The sequence below is a fragment of the Fistularia commersonii genome, chromosome 9 (genome assembly GCF_037954325.1).
Source record: "Fistularia commersonii isolate RoL2024-O1a breed Wild chromosome 9, RoL_Fcom_v1.0, whole genome shotgun sequence".
Taxonomy (NCBI): domain Eukaryota; kingdom Metazoa; phylum Chordata; class Actinopteri; order Syngnathiformes; family Fistulariidae; genus Fistularia; species Fistularia commersonii.
This window is the reverse complement of record NC_141292.1, coordinates 17,038,286-17,060,785: the sequence shown is the minus strand read 5'-3', so window position 1 is coordinate 17,060,785 and position 22,500 is coordinate 17,038,286. Positions and strand designations below refer to the sequence as shown.

The following is a 22,500-nucleotide window of genomic DNA, read 5'->3' as shown; positions in this document are numbered from 1 at the left end:
AAATGTAATTCAAAGTAGAAAAAAAATCGGTTAAAAATAGCATGAAATTTCATTCAAATTAAAAAAAATAAATGATTAGCATGAATTTATGTTAAATTTAGCAGATCATTATGTCCAATTTAGCAAGTTCAAAGTTAGAGAGAAACGACGTTCAGCTGATCGAGAAATGATTTTGAAATGCGCAAGAATTTTTGTTAAAATGAGAACGAAATGCCATTAAAATTCACAGCAAATTGCATAAAATTTGTGAGAATTTAAATATCAATTTTTATCATTTTCAAGAAAAGTTATTGAAATTTCAAGATGTATTTTTCGCTCTAAACGTGCGTTTGTTCGCGGGACGTGCAGTGCATCCACAGAGACCTGGCGGCGAGGAACGTCCTGGTGACCGAAGACCACGTGATGAAGATCGCGGACTTCGGATTGGCTCGAGACGTTCATCACATCGACTATTACAAGAAGACCACCAACGTGAGGAGCTCCGCCTCCGCCTGCAGACGCATGCAGAGAGCCGAGGGCCATGTTTGGCCGATCTTTGGCCGATATTTGGCCGATCTTTTTCCGATATTTGGCCGATATTCGTCCGATATTTGTCCGATATTCGTCCGATCTTTGTCTGATCTTTGTCCGATCTCTGTCCGATATTTGTCCGATATTTGTCCGATATTCGTCCGATATTTGTCCGATCTTTTTCTGATATTTGTCCGATATTCGTCCGATATTCGTCCGATCTTTGTCCGATATTTGTCCGATCTTTCTTTCATCTTCATTCAATCTTTGTCCAATATTTGTCCGATCGCTGTCCGATATTTGTCCGATATTTGTCCGATATTCGTCCGATATTTGTCCGATCTTTGTCCGATCTTTGTCCGATATTTGTCCGATATTCGTCCGATATTCGTCCGATCTTTGTCTGATCTTTGTCCGATCTTTGTCCGATATTCGTCCGATCTTTCTTTGATCTTCATTCAATCTTTGTCCAATATTTGTCCGATCTCTGTCCGATATTTGTCCGACATTCGTCCGATATTTGTCCGATCTTTGTCCGATCTTTTTCTGATCTTTGTCCGATATTTGTCCGATATTCGTCCGATCTTTCTTTGATCTTCATTCAATCTTTGTCCAATATTTGTCCGATCTCTGTCCGATATTTGTCCGATATTCGTCCGATCTTTGTCTGATCTTTGTCCGATCTCTGTCCGATATTCGTCCGATATTCGTCCGATCTTTGTCCGATCTTTGTCTGATCTTTGTCCGATATTCGTCCGATCTTTCTTTGATCTTCATCCAATCTTTGTCCGATCTTTGGCCGATATTTGTCCGATATTCATCCGATCTTTGTCCGATCTTTTTCTGATATATGTGCGATCTTTGTCCGATCTTTTTCCGATCTTTGTCCGATCTCCCTCCGATCTTCATCAGATCTTCATCTGACCATCCTCTGATCTTTGTCCGATCTTCATTCGATCTTTGTCCGATATTTGTCCGATATTCGTCCGATCTTTCTTTGATCTTCATCCAATCTTTGTCCGATTCTTCTCCGATCTTTGTCCAATCTTTGTCTGATCTTTGTCCGATCTTTTTCCGATATATGTGCAATCTTTGTCCGATCTTTTTCCGATCTTTGTCCGATCTCCCTCCGGTCTTTGTCCAATTCTTCTCTGATTTTCGTCTGATCTTCATCCAATCTCCCTCCGATCTTCGGCCGATCTTTGTCCGATCTTTCTACAATCTTCTTCCGATCTCCCTCCGATCTTCATCCAATCTTCATCCAACCTTCCTCTGATCTTCATCCGATATTCGTCCAATCTTTGTCCATCTTAATCCAATCCCCCTCCGATCTTCTTCTGATCATCATCTGAACCTTGTCCGATCTCCCTCGGATCTTATTCCGATCTTTCTACGATCTTCGCTCGATCTTCCTCCGATCTTTGTCCGATCTCTATGTTGTGCTCCTGCAGGGTCGGCTGCCGGTGAAGTGGATGGCGCCGGAGGCTTTGTTCGACCGCGTCTACACGCACCAGAGCGACGTGTGAGTCTCCGCCCCCTGACTTCCTGTCGCCACAGGAGGTTGTAGCCGCTAACATTAGCATTTGTTGCTACCCGTCAACAACCGGCGGCGCGGCTACTGTTCGGGGCGCCATCTAGCTAGATGGCGCCCCGAACAGTAGCCGCTAGTCTACCCGTTGACATTCGCCGAGCTAGCCGGGGCTAGCTAGCGAGCTAGCTTGAGCTTCTCCGGTGTTGTGGTCGCTCCCGCCCGCAGGTGGTCCTTCGGCGTCCTGCTGTGGGAGATCTTCACGCTGGGAGGTTCTCCGTACCCCGGCGTCCCCGTGGAGGAACTCTTCAAGCTCCTGAAGGAAGGCCACCGCATGGAGCGACCCTCGGCGTGCACGCAGGAGCTGTGAGTCCACCTCCAAGCTAATGCGCTAGCATCTCCACCGGGTGATCTCCGCCTGCCGTCTTCTGGTTAGATGTTCTGAGTTTGTTTACCTCGCCGTCTGGCAGGTACCTGATGATGAGGGACTGCTGGCACGCCGTCCCGGCGCGGCGCCCAACCTTCCAGCAGCTGGTGGAGGACCTGGACCGGACGCTATCGCTAATCGCTAACCAGGTGAGCGGCTGATGAACAGGGTGAACGCCTGGCTAGCTGGTAACGAGATAGCTAGCCTGGGCTTGTCAGACAAAAAGCAGTTGGTGGACTCCTTAGCTAGCTATTTGGGCGGGTTTTTAGCTAGTTGTTTCCATATCACAAGATGACCGGTTATCTGGTAAAGCTAGATAGCAAGTTAGTGGAATACCAGTGAAATTAGCGAGAAATGATCTCAAATTAGCAAGAAATTTCATTCATTTTATTGAAATTAGTTAAAAAAAATGTTAAATTTGCTAGAAATTTCATTAGAATTAGTTTAAAAAAACTGTTAAATTTGCTAGAAATTTCATTAGAATTAGTTTTAAAAAATGTGTTAAATTAGAAACACATTTAATTAAAATGAACAAACAAATACTATAAAAAAAGTAAAAATTTCATGCAAAAAATTGCATTAAAATTGGTTCAAAAAATATGTTAAATGAGAAATTTCAGTAAAATTAGTTTTAAAAAATATGTTACAATAGAAAGAAATTTCATTGAAATGAGTTAAAAAAAATGTTAAATGAGCTAGAAATTTCATTAGAATTAGTTTAAATAAGAAACACATTTAATTAAAATAAAAAAAAATACAATAAAAAAAATGTAAAAATGTCATGCAAGAAATTGCAAGTGAGTTTGGTTAGTTGAATAATTACTAATTGACAGTTAGCCAGTTGGTTAGCTTGCTAGTTTTTTTGCAAATTTTGCTTGATAAGATGAAGACTGTTTGTTTACTAATCAGTTTAGCAACGCTTTTTGCTAACTAACTAGAAAGTTTCCAGTTTCATTATGATGGTGGGTTAGCTGGTTAGTTAGCCAACAATTTGGCTGGCATCAGTCAGCTGGTTTGACTCATATTCACCTCGTCAGTTAGCCTTCCAGTCAGTAACTGCATAACCTGGTGTGAGACGGGTAGTTAGCCTGATTGCTAACCCAGATGTTGGTTGCTAGTCAGCCAGCTGGTCATGTGCCCAGCGTGCGAAACCATCCACTACAATCCACTGTTAGCCATTAGCTGTTAGCTAGCCGCCTACTCAACCTCATACCCTGCGCCGATAGCATCCTAAGCTAGCGGTCGGCGTATGCAGGGGTTTCTCTCCGGGTTAACCAGGTTCTATGGCGTTCTCTGCCACCCCCGTCGCAGGAGTACTTGGACCTGGCCGTCCCCCCCGTCCTCTACTGCCCGTTGGACTCTTCCACCTCCTCCCTGGACCTGACCTGCTACTCCACATAGACCCGAATCCACCAGAACCCACCAGAACCCACCCAACGTGAGGAACAGCTGGCCTGTGACTCCCCGAGCGAGGCCTCAGGAACCCCCACCCCTAAAAAAAAAGAGGAGTTGTGAGTTAAAACCCCCCCCTTTTTTGTGAATATTGTAAATAAAAGCTTTGATTTTATCGGACGAGCGACTTTGAAAAAAACAAGAAAATCCGGAAGAAGATTATTCAGAACCGCAAAAGCGATAAAGATTAGCATTTATGCGTGTTTTTGAAAACGTAGTGCCTTGCGGAGCCCCGCCCCCTCCACACTGGCTCCGCCCCCTCAATGCCCTGCCGCCGCCGCCGCCCAGTGCTTCCAGCCGATTGTGTATAAAGATTAACAACATTAAAGTTTGTTTTTCACAACCTGCTCCGGTCTCATCGCCTGATTTCTGTTCCGAGTACGCTGAGTACTCCGAGTACTCTGAGTACTCTCGAGTACACAGTGCCACTTGTACCACCTTTACTTTAGTTGAGGAACATCTGAGCTTCATCTGAACTACTAAAGGTAAATACTTTATCCCTACTTTACTTATACTTTAAAATACTCTAAAAGTATCCCTGTGGAAGAAATAAGTATCTGGATACAAATAGGGTGAGTAGAAATACCAACTTCCAGCTGTTGAGAAACAGCGCCCCCTGCTGGGCGAATAATATAATGATGTCATCGACTTGGAAAAGAAAAAAAGATTCAAATTACGTATATTCCACAGTCTCCTCTAGTTTCAGAAATTCCCGAAAATAAATAGTGCCATTCTGATATTTTCGACAAATTTTTTGAATGTTTCGGTTAATTTTTGGAACTTTAAGGGAATTTATTACCAAGTCAACGGCTGGTGGTTATCAGAAGGAGGCAGCCTCTGTATTTTTAATAGTATGACATTTATTTATTATGGTTTTTCAATTGTCAGAAAACGTATGTCATTATTTAATGGATTTTTTTTTTAGACATTTTAAATGAATTGTTGTTTGCATTTCTGTTTTAAAGTGTTTTAAACTGTTTTAAAGACCTGTAAAACAGAAGTGGAGTGTGGTGTCGCCCTCTAGTGGACAGTTATGAGAAGTGCACCTTAATTTTAGTCACTGGATTCTTTTACTTTATTTTCTTCAATCAATTTTATCAGTTCCTGCAGAATTAGTGATTAATCAATTAAGTTTATTTTAAGGAAATTGGATTCTTTTGTTTGCTGAGCGGTCTTTTGGGTTTTAATTTTGTAAATCATAGATTCAATGAACTCTTCAATGAAAATATAAATTGGTCGATTTTCTGCCAAGCAATTTTTCGTTTTTATTTCTTTTTCTTTTTCTTTTTATTTAATTCCGTCAGAATAACAAGTGAAAGCCGTTAGTGTTGAGATTGCGCCCCCTGCTGGTCAATTAGTCACATTACACTCTCATTTCAAAATCAAATTATTATTTTTTTTTAATTTATTTTCCTCTACATTTCCCATCTGCTGTTTTCTACTTCCTGTTTTAAATGAGAACTAGTGTCCTAATTTTTTCTTTCAAGTGATTTATCATAAATATTAGATGATTTAAAATTGTGAATGGTATGGCTTCCTTTCTTTTTTACATTTGTTGTGTGATATTTTAATAAGTTTTAATTTTGTTCATTTTGAGAATTTTTTTGCAGTTTTCAGTCACTGTTTCTTCTGTGGTTTTGCTTTCATTTTTATTTTATATTTATGCCTCATTGCAGGTATTTATCTTTTCAAATTGTTTGTGAATATTTCTGATGTTTTTCTCCTCATTTTTATTTTTTTTTTCTTTGTTTTTTGGCAAGCTTTTGAATTTCAACTCATTGAATTTTTGGAAATATCTGGCAAATTTTCAGACTTTTTAAATTTTTTCTTCTGTTGTTTGGTAATCTTCCAAATTTCCCTTTTTTATAATTTTCAGAGATATTTTTGTTAATCTCTTGATCGCTTAAAATCTAATTGTAAGAAAATATTCCAGATTATTTCTGGACAATCCAAATCCCATCTGTTTAAACCACTTTTATTTTATTTGTCACTTTCAGGCTAAATTTGAATGATTGTCAATTTTGTTTATTAAATTTGTTGCTGATTTTTTGAAATATTTGAGCCAATTTTTCTGATTTAAAAAAAATCTTTTTTTTTTTTTTTACAGTTTTCTGAACATCAAGTAATTCTATTCATGATTTTCAGTGACTTTATTTGCTTTATTTCCTGATCATTTTAAAATATTTGGGAAAATCCAAATTGCATCTGTTCAATCCAATTTAATTATTGATCAGTTTCAGACGAATTTTTTTCCCTTTTTTTTACTGATTTCAGCCTGTTAAAAAAAAATCAAATTTTACAGGACATTTTTGAACAAAATATATTTTTGGGTCCAAAAATTTGCTCCAAATTTGACAGAATTTTTAAACATTTAACTGATTTTCATATATTTCTAATTATATTTATTGTGCTTTTTTTTAATATTTCAGTTTTATCTATTTTTTTGACAATATTCCAAATTTCACCTCATTACTTTTTATAATTTAAGGAATTGTTTTTTCGTTTATTTCCTGATCATTTTCTGGAACATCCATATCCAAAATATGATCATTTTCATATATTTTTTTGAGGCTTATTTTTCTCCTCCAGTTCTAAATTTAACAGATTTCATGCATAATTTTATATATTTCTAATTAAATTTTTTGTGCGTTTCTTTAAATATTTCAGATCTATCCATTTATTTTTTTTGACATATTTTTTTTTTTACCAATTTGTTTTCCTTTTTTTTTGTTTGTTTTTGTGATATCAGCCCCAGAAACAAAAATCCCAATTTTTATGGAGATTTTTTTTTCCCTCCAGTTCAGATTTGATTTTGATTAAATTTGTAATTGAATTTGTTTTGGATTTCTTGTTTCAGATTAATCTATTTTATGTTTTTGACAATATTCCAATTGTTTTATTATTTAAGGGATTTTTTTTCATTTATTTCCTGATTATTTTCTGGAATATCCAGATCTCATCATCTAAATCCTGTGATGTTTTTAAAAAACAAAAAAAATTTTAGACCAGCTTTTTTAATATTATTATTAAATTAAATTTGTCAAAGAGTTCTTGAACATTTTCAGGCAACTATCAGATTTTTTTAAGCTGTTTAATCTCTCAATTCTTTGTTTATCTTTTTCATGTTTTTGTAGCTGGTAAATGTTTGAGGCAAATTTTCTGATATTTTCTTTGCTGCATTTTTTTTATACCTTTGGTAGGCTTCTAAATTTAAATTCTTTTATATAGGGATTTTTTGGTTGATTTCCTGATCATTTTAAATTAAATTTTCAGAAAATAATTTAGAGTATTCTGGAAAATCACATGTTAAATCATGCAGCGTTTTTGTAAACTTCTTATTTTTTTCTCAATTCTTTGTTAATCTTTTTAATGTTCATTGTCTCATCTGTTAAATCCTTTGATGTTTTTTGGTGTTGTTATTAATTTTTTACATCAACTTTTTCCATTTTTTTAAAACTAAATGTGCTTAAACACTTTCAGGCAAATTTTCAGTTTTATTTGACTTTATTTTTTTCCAATTGTTTGTTATCTTTTTCATGTTTTTGTCTGGTCTGTTAAATCCTGTGATGTTCTTTTACGTCAACATTTTTCATATTTTTTAAAATTAAATTTGTCACAGAGTTTTTGAACATTTTCAAGCAAATTTTCAGACTTTTTTTAAACCGCTTTTTTTTCTCAATTCTTTGTTAATCTTTTTCACGTTTTTTTGTCTCCTGCTAAATCCATTGACGATTTTTGTTTTGTTATTTATTTTCTCACATCAACTTTTTTCGTATTTTTTCAAATTAAATGGTCTTGAACATTTTCAGAAAAACTGTTGTTTTTCCCAATTCTTTATTAATCTTTTTCATGTTTTTGTCTCATCTGTTAAATCCTGTGACATTTTTTTTTCTTCTTTGTTATTTTTTTCCATCAACTTTTTCCCTTTTTTTTTTATAAATTAAATGTTCTTAAAAATTTTCTGATTTTTTTCTTTAATCTTTTTTTCTCAATTCTTTGTTCATCTTTTTTATGTTTTTTTGTCTCATCTGTTAAATCCTGTGACATTTTTTTTCTTTTTTGTTATTTTTTTCCATTAACTTTTTCCCTTTTTTTTTTATAAATTAAATGTTCTTGAAAATTTTCAGATTTTTTTTTTTTAAACTTTTGTTCTCAATTCTTTGTTCATCTTTTTTATGTTTTTTTTTGTCTCATCTGTTAAATCCTGTGACATTTTTTTTTCTTTTTTGTTATTTTTTTCCATCAACTTTTTCCCTTTTTTTGTTTTATAAATTAAATGTTCTTGAAAATTTTCAGATTTTTTTTTTTTAACTTTTTTTCTCAATTCTTTGTTCATCGTTTTTATGTTTTTTTTTTGTCTCATCTGTTAAATCCTGTGACATTTTTTTTTCTTTTTTATTATTTTTTTCCATCAACTTTTTCCCTTTTTTTTTATAAATTAAATGTTCTTGAAAATTTTCTGATTTTTTTTTTTAAACTTTTGTTCTCAATTCTTTGTTCATCTTTTTTGTTTTTTTTTTGTCTCATCTGTTAAATCCTGTGACATTTTTTTTTCTTTTTTGTTATTTTTTTCCATCAACTTTTTCCCTTTTTTTGTTTTATAAATTAAATGTTCTTGAAAATTTTCAGATTTTTATTTAAACTTTTGTTCTCAATTCTTTGTTCATCTTTTTTATGTTTTTTTTGTCTCATCTGTTAAATCCTGTGACATTTTTTTTTCTTCTTTGTTATTTTTTTCCATCAACTTTTTCCCTTTTTTTGTTTTATAAATTAAATGTTCTTGAAAATTTTCAGATATATTTCTTTAAACTTTTGTTCTCAATTCTTTGTTCATCTTTTTTATGTTTTTTTTTTGTCTCATCTGTTAAATCCTGTGACATTTTTTTTTTTTTGTTATTTTTTTCCATCAACTTTTTCCCTTTTTTTTATAAATTAAATGTTCTTGAAAATTTTCAGATTTTTTTTTTTTAAACTTTTGTTCTCAATTCTTTGTTCATCTTTTTTATGTTTTTTTTTTGTCTCATCTGTTAAATCCTGTGACATTTTTTTTTCTTTTTTGTTATTTTTTTCCATCAACTTTTTCCCTTTTTTTGTTTTATAAATTAAATGTTCTTGAAAATTTTCTGATTTTTTTCTTTAAACTTTTTTTCTCAATTCTTTGTTCATCTTTTTTATGTTTTTTTTTGTCTCATCTGTTAAATCCTGTGACATTTTTTTTTCTTTTTTGTTATTTTTTTCCATCAACTTTTTCCCTTTTTTTTATAAATTAAATGTTCTTGAAAATTTTCTGATTTTTTTTTTTTAACTTTTGTTCTCAAGACTTTGTTCATCTTTTTTGTGTTTTTTTTGTCTCATCTGTTAAATCCTGTGACATTTTTTTTTTCTTCTTTGTTATTTTTTTCCATCAACTTTTTCCCTTTTATTGTTTTATAAATTAAATGTTCTTGAAAATTTTCTGATTTTTTTCTTTAAACTTTTTTTCTCAATTCTTTGTTCATCTTTTTTATGTTTTTTTTTGTCTCATCTGTTAAATCCTGTGACATTTTTTTTTCTTCTTTGTTATTTTTTTCCATCAACTTTTTCCCTTTTTTTGTTTTATAAATTAAATGTTCTTGAAAATTTTCTGATTTTTTTCTTTAAACTTTTTTTCTCAATTCTTTGTTCATCTTTTTTATGTTTTTTTGTCTCATCTGTTAAATCCTGTGACATTTTTTTTTCTTTTTTGTTATTTTTTTCCATCAACTTTTTCCCTTTTTTTGTTTTATAAATTAAATGTTCTTGAAAATTTTCAGATTTTTTTTTTAACTTTTTTTCTCAATTCTTTGTTCATCTTTTTTATGTTTTTTTTTTGTCTCATCTGTTAAATCCTGTGACATTTTTTTTTCTTTTTTGTTATTTTTTTCCATCACCTTTTTCCCTTTTTTTGTTTTATAAATTAAATGTTCTTGAAAATTTTCAGATTTTTTTTTTAAACTTTTGTTCTCAATTCTTTGTTCATCTTTTTTATGTTTTTTTTTGTCTCATCTGTTAAATCCTGTGACATTTTTTTTTTGTTATTTTTTTCCATCAACTTTTTCCCTTTTTTTTTTATAAATTAAATGTTCTTGAAAATTTTCTGATTTTTTTTTTAAATTTTTTTTCTCAATTCTTTGTTCATCTTTTTTATGTTTTTTTTGTCTCATCTGTTAAATCCTGCGACATTTTTTTTATTTTTGTTATTTATTTTTTTACATCAACTTTTTTCATATTTTTTAAATTCAATGTGCTTGAACACTTTCAGGTAAATTTTCAGTTTTTTTTTTATTTTCTTTTTTACCAATTGTTTGTTATCTTTTTCATGTTCTTGTCTTGTCTGTTAAATACTTTTTTCATATTTTTTTTTATTTATTTTTTTTTCCCATCAACTTTTTCCCTTTTTTTGTTTTATAAATTAAATGTTCTTGAAAATTTTCAGATTTTTTTTTAAACTTTTTTTCTCAATTCTTTGTTCATCTTTTTTATGTTTTTTTTTGTCTCATCTGTTAAATCCTGTGACATTTTTTTTCTTTTTTGTTATTTTTTTCCATCAACTTTTTCCCTTTTCTTTTATAAATTAAATGTTCTTGAAAATTTTCAGATTTTTTTTTTTAAACTTTTGTTCTCAATTCTTTGTTCATCTTTTTTATGTTTTTTTTTTGTCTCATCTGTTAAATCCTGTGACATTTTTTTTTTTGTTATTTTTTTCCATCAACTTTTTCCCTTTTTTTTATAAATTAAATGTTCTTGAAAATTTTCTGATTTTTTTTTTTTAACTTTTTTTCTCAATTCTTTGTTCATCTTTTTTATGTTTTTTTTTTGTCTCATCTGTTAAATCCTGTGACATTTTTTTTTCTTTTTTGTTATTTTGTTCCATCACCTTTTTCCCTTTTTTTTTATAAATTAAATGTTCTTGAAAATTTTCTGATTTTTTTTTTTAACTTTTTTTCTCAATTTTTTGTTCATCTTTTTTATGTTTTTTTTTGTCTCATCTATTAAATCCTGTGACATTTTTTTGTCTTCTTTGTTATTTTTTTCCATCAACTTTTTTCCTTTTTTTGTTTTATAAATTAAATGTTCTCGAAAATTTTCAGATTTTTTTTTTAAACTTTTGTTCTCAATTCTTTGTTCATCTTTTTTATGTTTTTTTTTTGTCTCATCTGTTAAATCCTGTGACATTTTTTTTTCTTCTTTGTTATTTTTTTCCATCAACTTTTTCCCTTTTTTTTTATAAATTAAATGTTCTTGAAAATTTTCTGATTTTTTTTTAAACTTTTGTTCTCAATTCTTTGTTCATCTTTTTTATGTTTTTTTGTGTCTCATCTGTTAAATCCTGTGACATTTTTTTTTCTTTTTTGTTATTTTTTTCCATCAACTTTTTCCCTTTTTTTGTTTTATAAATTAAATGTTCTTGAAAATTTTCAGATTTTTTTCCTTAAACTTCTTTTCTCAATTCTTTGTTCATCTTTTTTATGTTTTTTTTTGTCTCATCTGTTAAATCCTGTGACATTTTTTTTTTGTTGTTTTTTTCCATCAACTTTTTCCCTTTTTTTTATAAATTAAATGTTCTTGAAAATTTTCAGATTTTTTTTTAACTTTTTTTCTCAATTCTTTGTTCATCTTTTTTATGTTTTTTTTTGTCTCATCTGTTAAATCCTGTGACATTTTTTTTTCTTTTTTGTTATTTTGTTCCATCACCTTTTTCCCTTTTTTTTTTATAAATTAAATGTTCTTGAAAATTTTCAGATTTTTTTTTTTAAACTTTTTTTCTCAATTCTTTGATCATCTTTTTTATGTTTTTTTTTGTCTCATCTGTTAAATCCTGTGACATTTTTTTTTCTTTTTTGTTATTTTTTTCCATCAACTTTTTCCCTTTTTTTTATAAATTAAATGTTCTTGAAAATTTTCTGATTTTTTTTTTAACTTTTTTTCTCAATTCTTTGTTCATCTTTTTTATGTTTTTTTTTGTCTCATCTGTTAAATCCTGTGACATTTTTTTGTCTTTTTTGTTATTTATTTTTTTCCATCAACTTTTTCCCTTTTTTTTTTATAAATTAAATGTTCTTGAAAATTTTCTGATTTTTTTTTTTAAACTTTTTTTCTCAATTCTTTGTTCATCTTTTTTATGTTTTTTTTGTCTCATCTGTTAAAGCCTGTGACATTTTTTTGTCTTTTTTGTTATTTATTTTTTTCCATCAACTTTTTCCCTTTTTTTTTTATAAATTAAATGTTCTTGAAAATTTTCAGATTTTTTTTTTTTACTTTTTTTCTCAATTCTTTGTTCATCTTTTTTATGTTTTTTTGTCTCATCTGTTAAATCCTGCGACATTTTTTTTATTTTTGTTATTTATTTTTTTACATCAACTTTTTTCATTTTTTTTAAATTCAATGTGCTTGAACACTTTCAGGTAAATTTTCAGTTTTTTTTTTTATTTTATTTTTTACCAATTGTTTGTTATCTTTTTCATGTTCTTGTCTTGTCTGTTAAATACTTTTTTCATATTTTTTTTTATTTATTTTTTTTTTTCCATCAAGTTTTTCCCTTTTTTTTTTTATAAATTAAATGTTCTTGAAAATTTTCTGATTTTGTTTTTTTTTTAAAACAGTTTTTTCTCAATTTTCATTTTTTTTTTTTTTATATATTTTTGGATTTATTGAACTTGTTCCAGAAGGAACCAAACAGAAAGCTGTGTTTTGGGAAGGATTTTATTTCCAGGGTTTTTCCAGACCCGGGCGTCGGGCGGCGGCGGCGTCCAGCGCCACCGCCGCCCGCCACCCACCAATAAATTACTTCTCCCCGGTCAAACATCGGCCTCCCGCCGTCTACTTGTCGTCCAGCGACCTCTTCCTGGCGAAGAGGTGCGTGGCGTCCCGGTCCCGGAAGCCCGGCTGCACGTTGAACACCGGCATGTTCCTCCAGCTGGCCGGGTTGCTGAAGGGGGCGGAGCCTGTGTTGGCGGCGGCGGCGGCGGCGGCGCAGGGTTTGTTCTGCACCAGCTGAAGGAAGGTCTCCATGTCGGGCCCCAGGCGGGCCAGAAGGGCCGAACGCACCGCCGCCACCGTCGACTCGTCGCACGCCTGCAGCGTCTGCAGCAACGTGCTGTAGTACCTGCGGTGGCCAGTAGGGGGCGATAGAGAGCTGTTGATCCCGGCGTGTGTGTGTGTGTGTGTGATTTATTTATTATCCACGTGGTTTTATCGTTTATGTCTCATTTTAAGTATTTTTTTTTTATTATTTAAATTTTCTTCATTTTCATTTTTTAAAGAAAAATAAATGTGGTGCATTAACTGAGTAAGTGTGTAATAACATATAATAACGTGTCATAAATATGTAATAACTGTGTATTAAGTCTATATTAACTATGTAATAAATGTGTAATAAACTGATATAAGTAAAATATTAATTGTGTCATTCATGTACATAAACTGTATATTCTGGTTAATCTGTTAATTAATGTGTAAAAAGAATGTATTACCTTTGTAATAAGTGTTTAACTGTATGTCAACAGTGTAATAAATGTGTATTAAGTACAAAAAAAAACTAAGATATAGTTTTTTTGTACATATATAAATGTGTAATAAAGTATAATTGTGCATTAAATGTATCTAATCTGTGTCAGATGTGGACATAAATATATAAACTATGTAATAAATGTACATAAACTGTGTATCAAGTGTGTATTAAGTGTGTTATGGGGATGTATTGTGTGTGTATCAGGTGATTTGAGTGAGAACTGAGTGTATGTGTGTATCGAGTGTATCGTGTGTATATCGCATGCGTAGTGTGTGTATTATGTGTGTATCGTGTGTGTATTGAGTGTGTATCGTGTGTGTATTGAGTGTGTATCGTGTGTTTATTGAGTGTGTATTATGTGTGTATCGCGTGTGTATCGTGCGTGTATCAAGTGTGTATCGATTATACTGTGTGTATCTTGAGTGTGTAGTGTGTGTGTTTATTGTGAGTGTAATATGTGTGTATTGTGATTGTGTAGTGTGTATCTCTGTGTGTGTAGTGTGTGTGTGTGTGTGTGTGTGTGTGTGTGTATGTGTGTGTAGTGTATGAGTGTGTAGTGTGTGTGTGTGTGTGTGTGTGTGTGTGTGTGTGTGTATGAGTGTGTAGTGTATGAGTGTGTAGGTTGTGTGTGTGTGTAGTGTTTGTGTGTATTATGTGTGTAGTGTGTGTGTGTGTGTGTCGGACCTGTTAGGGAAGTGTGTCGGCACCTGCACCACCTCTCCGATGGCGTCCGGGTTTGTCCGAGCCACGTTGCAGATATCCAGGCTGGTGAAACACTCCTCCTGCACCTGCACACACACACACACACACACAGTCACTTTCACATGAGTGTGTGTGTGTGTGTGTGTGTGTGTGTGTGTGTGTGTGTGTGTTACCTCGGCGATCATCCTCTGGAAGATGCTGCAGCGGCGGATGGTTTGGAAAACCTTGGCTGAGATTCCCTGAGCGATGCAGTGGAGACTCTTCTTGACGAAGGTCTTACCCTGCACACACACACACACACACACACACACACACACACACACACACACACACACACACACACACACACACACGGGAACATTTCCACAATTGATCTACAATCAAATGATTAGAAAATAAAAATATGCCAAATATATTAAATTATAATTAAATAAAATATATAAATATTTTTTTCTGAAAAAAATATAAATATTATGTTAATTGACATTTATTTTAAATGGTAGAAATGTAAAAATAAATATTTAAAAAAATTGTTAAAAGAAACACTGATAAATTAATTGGATAATTTTGACAAAATAATTTGAAAAGGAAAATGGGAAAATTCATTAGCCAAAAAAAATCTTCAAAAAAAATAATGAAATAGAAAAAAAAGTGAAAGAAAGAAGAAAAAATACAAACAAGTGGCTGAAATTTGCAAATAAATAAATGAAAAAAAAATCTGAATACAAAAAACAAAACAGAAATTGCAAAAAAAAAAAAAATACAGATTCAACTTGGAAGGAAAAAATAGGGATAAATGGGTTGTAAATAATCCCTTCACTGTTTTTTTTTTTTTTAAAAGAAGAAAAAATACAAACAAAGCTAAAATGTGGAAATAAATAAATGAAAAAATGAAATATTTAAAGATCTGGAAAAAAAAAAAACAGAAATTGCAAGAAAAAAATACAGATTCACCTGGAATCAACTTGGAAGGTAAAAAATAGGGATAAATGGGTTGTAAATAATCCCTTCACTGTTTTGAAAAAAAAGAAGAAAAAATACAAACAAAGCTAAAATGTGCAAATAAATAAAGGAAAAAAAAAATTAAAAATCTGGAAAAAAAAACAGAAATCGCAAAAAAAGAATACAGATTCGACTTGGAAGGGAAAAAAATTGGGATAAATGGGGGTAAATAATCCCTTCACTGTTTAAAAAAAAGAAGAAGAAAAAATACAAACAAATAGCTGAAATGTGCAAATAAATAAATGAAAAAGTAAGATACTTAAAAATCCGAAAAAAAAAAAACTGAAATTGCAAAAAAAAAAAAAAATTCAATAAAATAAATACAGATTCACCCAGAATCGATTTGGAAGGGAAAAAAAAAACCAACAGGAAATCCGACGGCGCCTCACCTCGGTGTTGAAGGTTGCCGCCGTGTGAAGGAACAGCTCGCAGATCTCGTGCACGCCATCGGTGTCGCAGGTGGAGTTCTCCAGGCAGGAGAAGAAGCCGCAGCCCACGGCGACGGCGCCGTTCAGACACCTCGCCACGTCGCCTGGAAACAAACCGCCAAAATAAAAGCTTCATCTCGCTGCTCTTCCTGTCCTTTTATATATATATATTTCAGGCCATTTTTATCTGTTTTAATGTTTTTGTTTTTTTTTTTGTGATTTTTTTTTTTTTTTGTTCATTTTTTGACATTTCGATTTTGATATTTTTTTTAGCATTTCCTGTTTGGAGGGAACTTTTTCCCCAGCTATTCATTTCATTCAAATTATCTTTTTTGTTGTTTTTTTTTTTTTCAATACTAATGAAATTACCCAGTTTCTAGGAAAGACTGCATTTATCCTTATTTTAAGTTTTAAATGTAATTTTCTCCCATTTTTCCCACCAGCTTTTAAAACACAATCCCTCACTAATTTTCCATAAAATTTCGTTTTGCTTTTCCATTTATTTATTTATTTATTCAACTACATTTCGCCGTTTTAGGCTTATTTTTATATGAATTTATTGGTGACGCTATTTTTTTCTGATAAATTGATAAACGCATTTACCAAATATTAATATTTCCTTCAATATTTAGAAATAAAGAAGTATTTTTCAAGGTTTTTTAGAGAGACGAGAGCAGACACAGAACAGAAGGGACGATGATAGAACATGGAAAACAGAGATGAAACAATGCTTAAGAACACAGATAAACCATCCAGAACAGTGACAGAACCAAGAGAGTAGCGATAGAAAGATAGAAAAAGATAGACCATCCAGAAAAAAACAGAAAAACTGAGGCAGAAAATTAATAGAACATGGAGAACATGGATAGATCAGTGCAAGGCGATTCGGCTCTGTTCGGCTCTTCTCGGCTCTATTCGGCTTCGCTCGGTTGTACTCGGCTCTATTCGGCTTCGCTCGGTTGTACTCGGCTCTATTCAGCTTCGCTCGGTTGTACTCGGCTCTATTCGGCTTCGCTCGGTTGTACTCGGCTCTATTCGGCGTCAATCGGCTCTACTCGGCGCCGGTCGTCTCGGCTCCGGGACTCACTCGGGCTGTTGGCGGAGAACCTCGCCCGGCGCGGCGCCGCCTCCTCCGGCAGGAGCTGGAAGGAGGCGGCGGCGCTCAGGAGGAGCAGCAGGAGGAGCGCAGAGCCCGGGTTCATGTTTTCCGGTCAAGATGAGGAGGAAGATGATGAAGAGGAGAAAAAAGGAGAGAAACACTCGTCCGCTTCCCGTCGGTTCGGTGTGTCCGGTCTCGCGCCCCACGCGCCTCTATTTATCCGCGGAGCAGCCAATCAGCGAGCGAGTCGGGGGACTTGTGACGTCATCGAGTGTTTTCCACCGGGGGGAGGGGAGCGGGGCGCGCGACGGCCGGAACTTCCGGAACGGGAGTGTGATTTTTTTTTTTTTTTTTTTTTTTTTTAACGCCTCGGGGAAGAGAGAAAAAAAAAAATCAACTTTCTTCGTTCAAACAGTGATTTTACATTCAAACAAACCAAAAAAATAAATGAATGAAATAAAACATGAAATTATTAAAACAAATACAATAAAAAACAGTGAAAAAAAAATAACAAACACTAATACACGACGAAAGCACAGTTCCAATTAATGTTTTGGCGAAATCATCATTTCAATCATTTTACAGTGAAAGAATATCACAAGTGAACACACAAAGTGTACGTGCGAGAAAAAGGAGAATGGATTTATAAAAGCAAATAAAAACACAGTATTTCTACTTGAAAGAAAAAGTTAATAATTTAAGAAGTAAAGTTCAAGATTCAAATCAAATGGAAAATGACAATATATTAATCATAACAACATGAACTATATTTAGCATCTATTGTAATAATATATTAATGATAAAAATGTATGAAAATTTGATAAATAAAAGTGAATTAATAAATTAATCAAGTAACAATGTATTACCGATGAATAAAATGAATGAAAATAAAAAATAAAATGGAAAATCACCATATATCTACTATAAATACAAAAGTAAAAAAAAAAAATCAAATATGTACAAAGAATGTAATAATACATAGATAAAGCTTATTATTATAATAATAATGATGATAGTAAATCAATAATCAGATGAATACAACTGAAATTATACAAGACCAATTAAATACTCACAGATAAATAAAATCTAAATGTTCCAAGTGTTCTCTCAGGGTTTAGACAGTGGAGAAACAAATTCCTTGTCTTTCTTTAAAATCTTAAAGATGTGATTCGTTAAATTTTATTTTCATGAATTTATTTCTAGTTGTGCCTTTAAACGAAGCAATAAAACGTATATAAAACAGCTGAAAATTGACACAAGGAGTGGAAAATTCAAAGCATTTGTTATTACTTTTATCATTATTATTATCGAAACGTTCGTTCCGAACGCGCAGCTCACTTCCGGTTTCCGGTTCCCTCGCGGGCTCGAGAGCAGCAGGCGGCGGTAGGCGTAATTACAGCCCGGAACCGGATGTGCTTTTATTTTGGAGGTACGTCCCAGCTATCAGGAGGGTGTCGTGTGTATTTAAAGTTGTCCAAAATCGTTTATATCGTTAAAAAGCGGCTCAGCGCCTGTTGTTGCCGTCGCGTCTATAAATAGACCCGCGGTCGGAACCGGAAGTGACCGCGCTTGTCATTCCAGTCACGCTCGCGGCTGACCGGGGCGGTTTGGCCGGAAACCGGAAGTGCGGTCGGGGGAATCACAACATGATGAACATACAAAGACTTTTATGGATTACTTACATATATATATTTATATTTATAAAAGAATAATGTATTATATGACTCTTTAAATATAATTCATATATGTGTATATATATATGTGTGTGTTTGTATAAAAAAATGACGCTCTTCAGCGCCCCCTGCAGGCCAATCCGTGTCATTGCATGTATTCGCAACTCAAAATACTCGACACATTATTCTTTTACTCACAACTATTGAATTGAAATGTGCACGTTTTTCTCTCAATAAAAACTGTATTTTCACTGCAGCAGCAGAATAAGGACATTTTTCTTTCCTTTTAAAGCTGCACCAAGGAAAAGGACTTTGTACAACTTGTTCCACCTTTGGGGAAATTCACATTCGCAAAAGAAAATTGAACTTTATATCAGAAAAAGTTCAATATTTGTGTACATGTGCATAGAAAGTATTCCAGTTATACTCTTTATCTGGCTTCTTCATTCTTTCATATATATATATATATATTCTGTTTGTCAAGGACGGTGTTTGGGGCGTGTTTTTTTTTTTTTTTTTTTAATAACAAATATATACACAACAAATCTGCTTAGCCAGGGGTGGTTACACACACACATAAAGAAATACATATATATATTTCTATATTTTTATGTGTTTGTTACCCATCCCTGGCTAAGCAGATTTGTTGTGTATATATTTGTTAATAATACAAAAAAAAAAAAAAATTCCTTGACACACAGCGTAGTACTTCAACCTTGGAAATACTGCAGTACTTGCTGGTACTTGCTGGTAATCTGGTTTTGTTTTATCCACGTCCGACTTTGGCCTCATAAAAAATAAAAGATGATTTGAATCCAGCTTTATCGAGTCCGCCCAGCGACGACATTAAACTTTACTGGTTTGTCAATAAAACTTTATTGATTCTGTTCGGTAAACAAACACCGCTTTATTGATTTTGCCCCTCGAACACTTTGAAATGTTATTGATTCCAACTGGAGACGCATTTAATGAAAGCTTTTGTTGATTTAAAGTTATTCGACATTTGTTGAATCCGAGCTCGTTTGTTTCTTTTCAAGTTGTTTTTCAGTCCCAGACATTTGACTTTTAATACAACTTTGTTTAAATTCTTCATGAAACAAAAAAAGAAAAAAAAAACGTCTTCAATCTGGGTCATCTGATAACTTTATCAAAATGTTAACTTATATTTTTAATGATAAAGTGGAATTCAATCCAATTTTTATCAATATTTTTCATTAAAAAGCGGACTAGACTCCAACTTCATTTAAATTTGTCAAACAAACCATTTTTTTCAATTTGTGTTTTTTTTTCCAAAAAGTAGTTTATTGACATTTGAGATATTTTTTTGTCAAAAGCTTTGTTGATTCTGTCTCATAATAAAGTCGTTTTCAATCCAACTGCAAGAAAAGGCTATCTTAAAACAAACTATATAGATATTGTCCTTTGAAAGGTATTTGTTCAACTTTATTATTTTTCACTAACATGTTGATTCGTCTATTGATACATTTTATGAAATTTAAAGTCTGTATTTTATTGATTTTGTTACATTATAATGCTGATATGAATCCAATTTTATTGAAAATATTCATGAAATCAGATTAAGATTTTTTCGAAATTGATTACGATCATTTAAGTTTGACTATATCAATGTTTTAATTCTATATTTTCTTATATCTTTTTTATTTATCTATCTTGGTCTTTAATTATGAAACTGAAAAAATTAACAAATAATACAAAAAAAAAATAGATTCAATTATTTGAAATAAATTCAGTAAATAATATTTATTGGAAGTTAACTATCATTCGATTAAATTAAAGGATATTGAATTTAAAAAGATGAGATTCAAGAATGGATTTTGATAGTAATTTGATTTATTTAATTTCTAACATTTAACAGTGCTTTGTTATGTATGTCATTTAAAAAAATCAAATTAGATCACATAAAATAAATGACATTTAATGGTAGTCAAGTAAAATACAATTAGATTAGATTAAATCATACTGAATTGAAAAAATAGAAATATGAATCTACGTTAAAATTAAGTTAAATTGAAATTAAATTGAACAGAATCACATGAAATGCATTCACTTTACAATAGAATAAACTAAATTAAGTGTAATTTACAATATAGTAAAATTAGATTTAATTACATTACATCAAATCATAAAAAGATATAAAAAAAACAACAAATAGATTTAATTCAATTAATTTAATTTAATTTAATTTAATTTAATTTAATTTAATTTAATTTAATTTAATTTACCATGGCGTCCCTAGATAAAGCTGAAACCTGCCCTCGCCCTCCGGACGCGGAAAAAAAAAAGTGTGTCTTATCAGCGTCCGATCACCAGCAACATTTCCACCTCCGACTGGAACCGGCGACCCTCGACGGCCGCCATTAACCCTCCACACACACATGGAAACACACACACACACTAACGGATGGGAACCTGGCCGATAATTAACCCCCTGCGGTGAAAACCCACGGGTGGAAAAACCATCGGGAGACGAAAAAACGTCAGCGAAAGTCGTGGTTCTCCGATAAATTAAATCCGGTGACGGTTTCTGAGCGGCGAGATGCTTTATTTAAGGAAAAATCCTTAAATAATATATTATTAGTATAATATTTAATAAAGACAATAAACGTAGGCCGCCGTGAATTGATACTGCTGAAGACTGTAGTGCTAACAGCTACATGCTAGTAGCCGGAATGATAAGCGATAGCTTTAATAAGGAAATAATAATGGTTGATACCTGGTGGGACGCTCAAGTAGATCAAGCCCCGCCCCCTTGGGAAACTGCCCAATGAGGATGGTTCCCAACTAGCTAGCCTAGCCTCTAGCTATGCTGCCATAGGTTTACTCTGTTGAGGGATATCTGAAGATGGTTCCTAACTAGCTAGCCTAGCCTCTAGCTATGCTGCCATTGGCCGTCTCTGTAATGAAGGGTATCTGAAGATGGCTACTTACTAGCTAGCATAGCAGCTAGCTCTGCTGCCATCAGCTTACTCTGCCCAGGGATATCTGAAGATGGTTCCTAACTAGCTAGCGTAGCAGCTAGCTATGCTGCCATCAGCTTACTCTGCTCAGGGATATCTGAAGATGGTTCCTAACTAGCTAGCCTAGCCTCTAGCTATGCTGCCATTGGCTTTCTCTGTAAGGAAGGGTATCTGAAGATGGCTCCTTACTAGCTAGCCCAACAACTAGCTATGCTGTCATCAGCTTACTCTGCTCAGGGGTCTCTGAAGATGGCTCCTAACTAGCTAGCCTAGCCTCTAGCTATGCTGCTAGAGGCTTAGTCTGCCGAGGGCTATCTGATGATGGTTCCTTGCTAGCGCACCTAGCCTCAAGCTCTGCTGCCATAGGCTTACTGTGCTCAGGGGTCTCTGGAGATGGCTCCTAACTAGCTAGCCTAGCCCCTATCTCTACATCCATAAGCCTAATCTGCGATGAGGGATATTTGAGGATGGCTCTTAATTAGCAAGCCTAGCTAGCTAGTTAGGAACCTCTTCCTATCCATGATGGTAACCTCAATTTCTCCTGAGTCCCTTCAACTCTCTCATTGGGTCGGTACCCAGGAGGCGTGGCTTGATCTACCGCATCACATTATCAATTAGCATGTAGCTGTTTGTGCTAGTGGTATAAGCAGCAGGAGATAATTTGCACCTGCCCTTCCAGAAGGCTGCTGGCGTCTGTCCGAGCGGCAGAGGGCAGATGTTTCCTCACCGCCGTCCATAATAGCTCAGCTCCTTGGCTTTTCTGTGGATCATCTTGAAGAGCGAAGCCCAGCCAGACCTGCTCCACATGGAAAGCATCATCAGGCAACTGGGTTGACTAAAAAGGGAAACCAGCCATTAATGGTATTAATAATACATTTTTATTCGTGCTCAACACTCAGATACGAGATAAAAACATTCGAGACGGGAGTCGAGGTTGCGGAGAGAAGACGGGTCTGAGGCCACTGAACACCTAGCATCCAGGTGATACCATAAATACAGGACTGAGAAGAAGACGGGGCCATCAGGGTGACACCCTGGAAGGACAGAGGAGTCATCAGCATGGACCGAGGCGCAGAACTTCCGTTTTGCCGCTAGAGTTCCTTTTTTTTTTTGGTAACGGAGAGCCGGGTGTTGTCGGCGTAGCGTGGACAAGACGGGAGCTAGCATGATGC

General features: G+C 33.3%; 3 protein-coding genes across 5 annotated transcripts in view; 1 reads left to right on the top strand and 2 right to left on the bottom strand.

The window, feature by feature from the left end:
- Nucleotides 1-4,265, top strand: part of fgfr1b (fibroblast growth factor receptor 1b) — a 26,393-nt gene extending 22,128 nt beyond the window's left edge. For both annotated transcript variants that reach the window (XM_086152838.1, XM_086152840.1), the window contains exons 13-17: nt 349-471; nt 1,962-2,032; nt 2,267-2,404; nt 2,509-2,614; nt 3,777-4,265. In XM_086152838.1, the coding sequence (XP_086008964.1) occupies nt 349-471; nt 1,962-2,032; nt 2,267-2,404; nt 2,509-2,614; nt 3,777-3,866 (528 nt within the window). In that variant the 3' untranslated portion in view covers nt 3,867-4,265. The remainder of the gene's footprint in view (nt 1-348; nt 472-1,961; nt 2,033-2,266; nt 2,405-2,508; nt 2,615-3,776) is intronic.
- Nucleotides 4,266-12,622: 8,357 nt separating this feature from the next.
- Nucleotides 12,623-16,892, bottom strand: stc1l (stanniocalcin 1, like). Its single transcript, XM_086153123.1, has 5 exons — nt 16,666-16,892; nt 15,540-15,682; nt 14,322-14,429; nt 14,131-14,234; nt 12,623-13,041 (listed from the first exon to the last, which is right to left on the bottom strand). The coding sequence occupies exons 1-5, from the start codon at nt 16,778-16,780 to the stop codon at nt 12,756-12,758; spliced, it is 756 nt and encodes a 251-aa protein (XP_086009249.1). The 5' UTR covers nt 16,781-16,892; the 3' UTR covers nt 12,623-12,755.
- Nucleotides 16,893-22,187: 5,295 nt separating this feature from the next.
- LOC147231441 (cGMP-dependent protein kinase 1-like) overlaps nt 22,188-22,500 on the bottom strand; it is a 21,978-nt gene continuing 21,665 nt past the window's right edge. For both annotated transcript variants that reach the window (XM_086152788.1, XM_086152787.1), the window contains exon 22: nt 22,188-22,500. This exon is cut by the window's right edge and continues 470 nt beyond it. The gene's annotated coding sequence lies outside the window, so the exon portion shown is untranslated.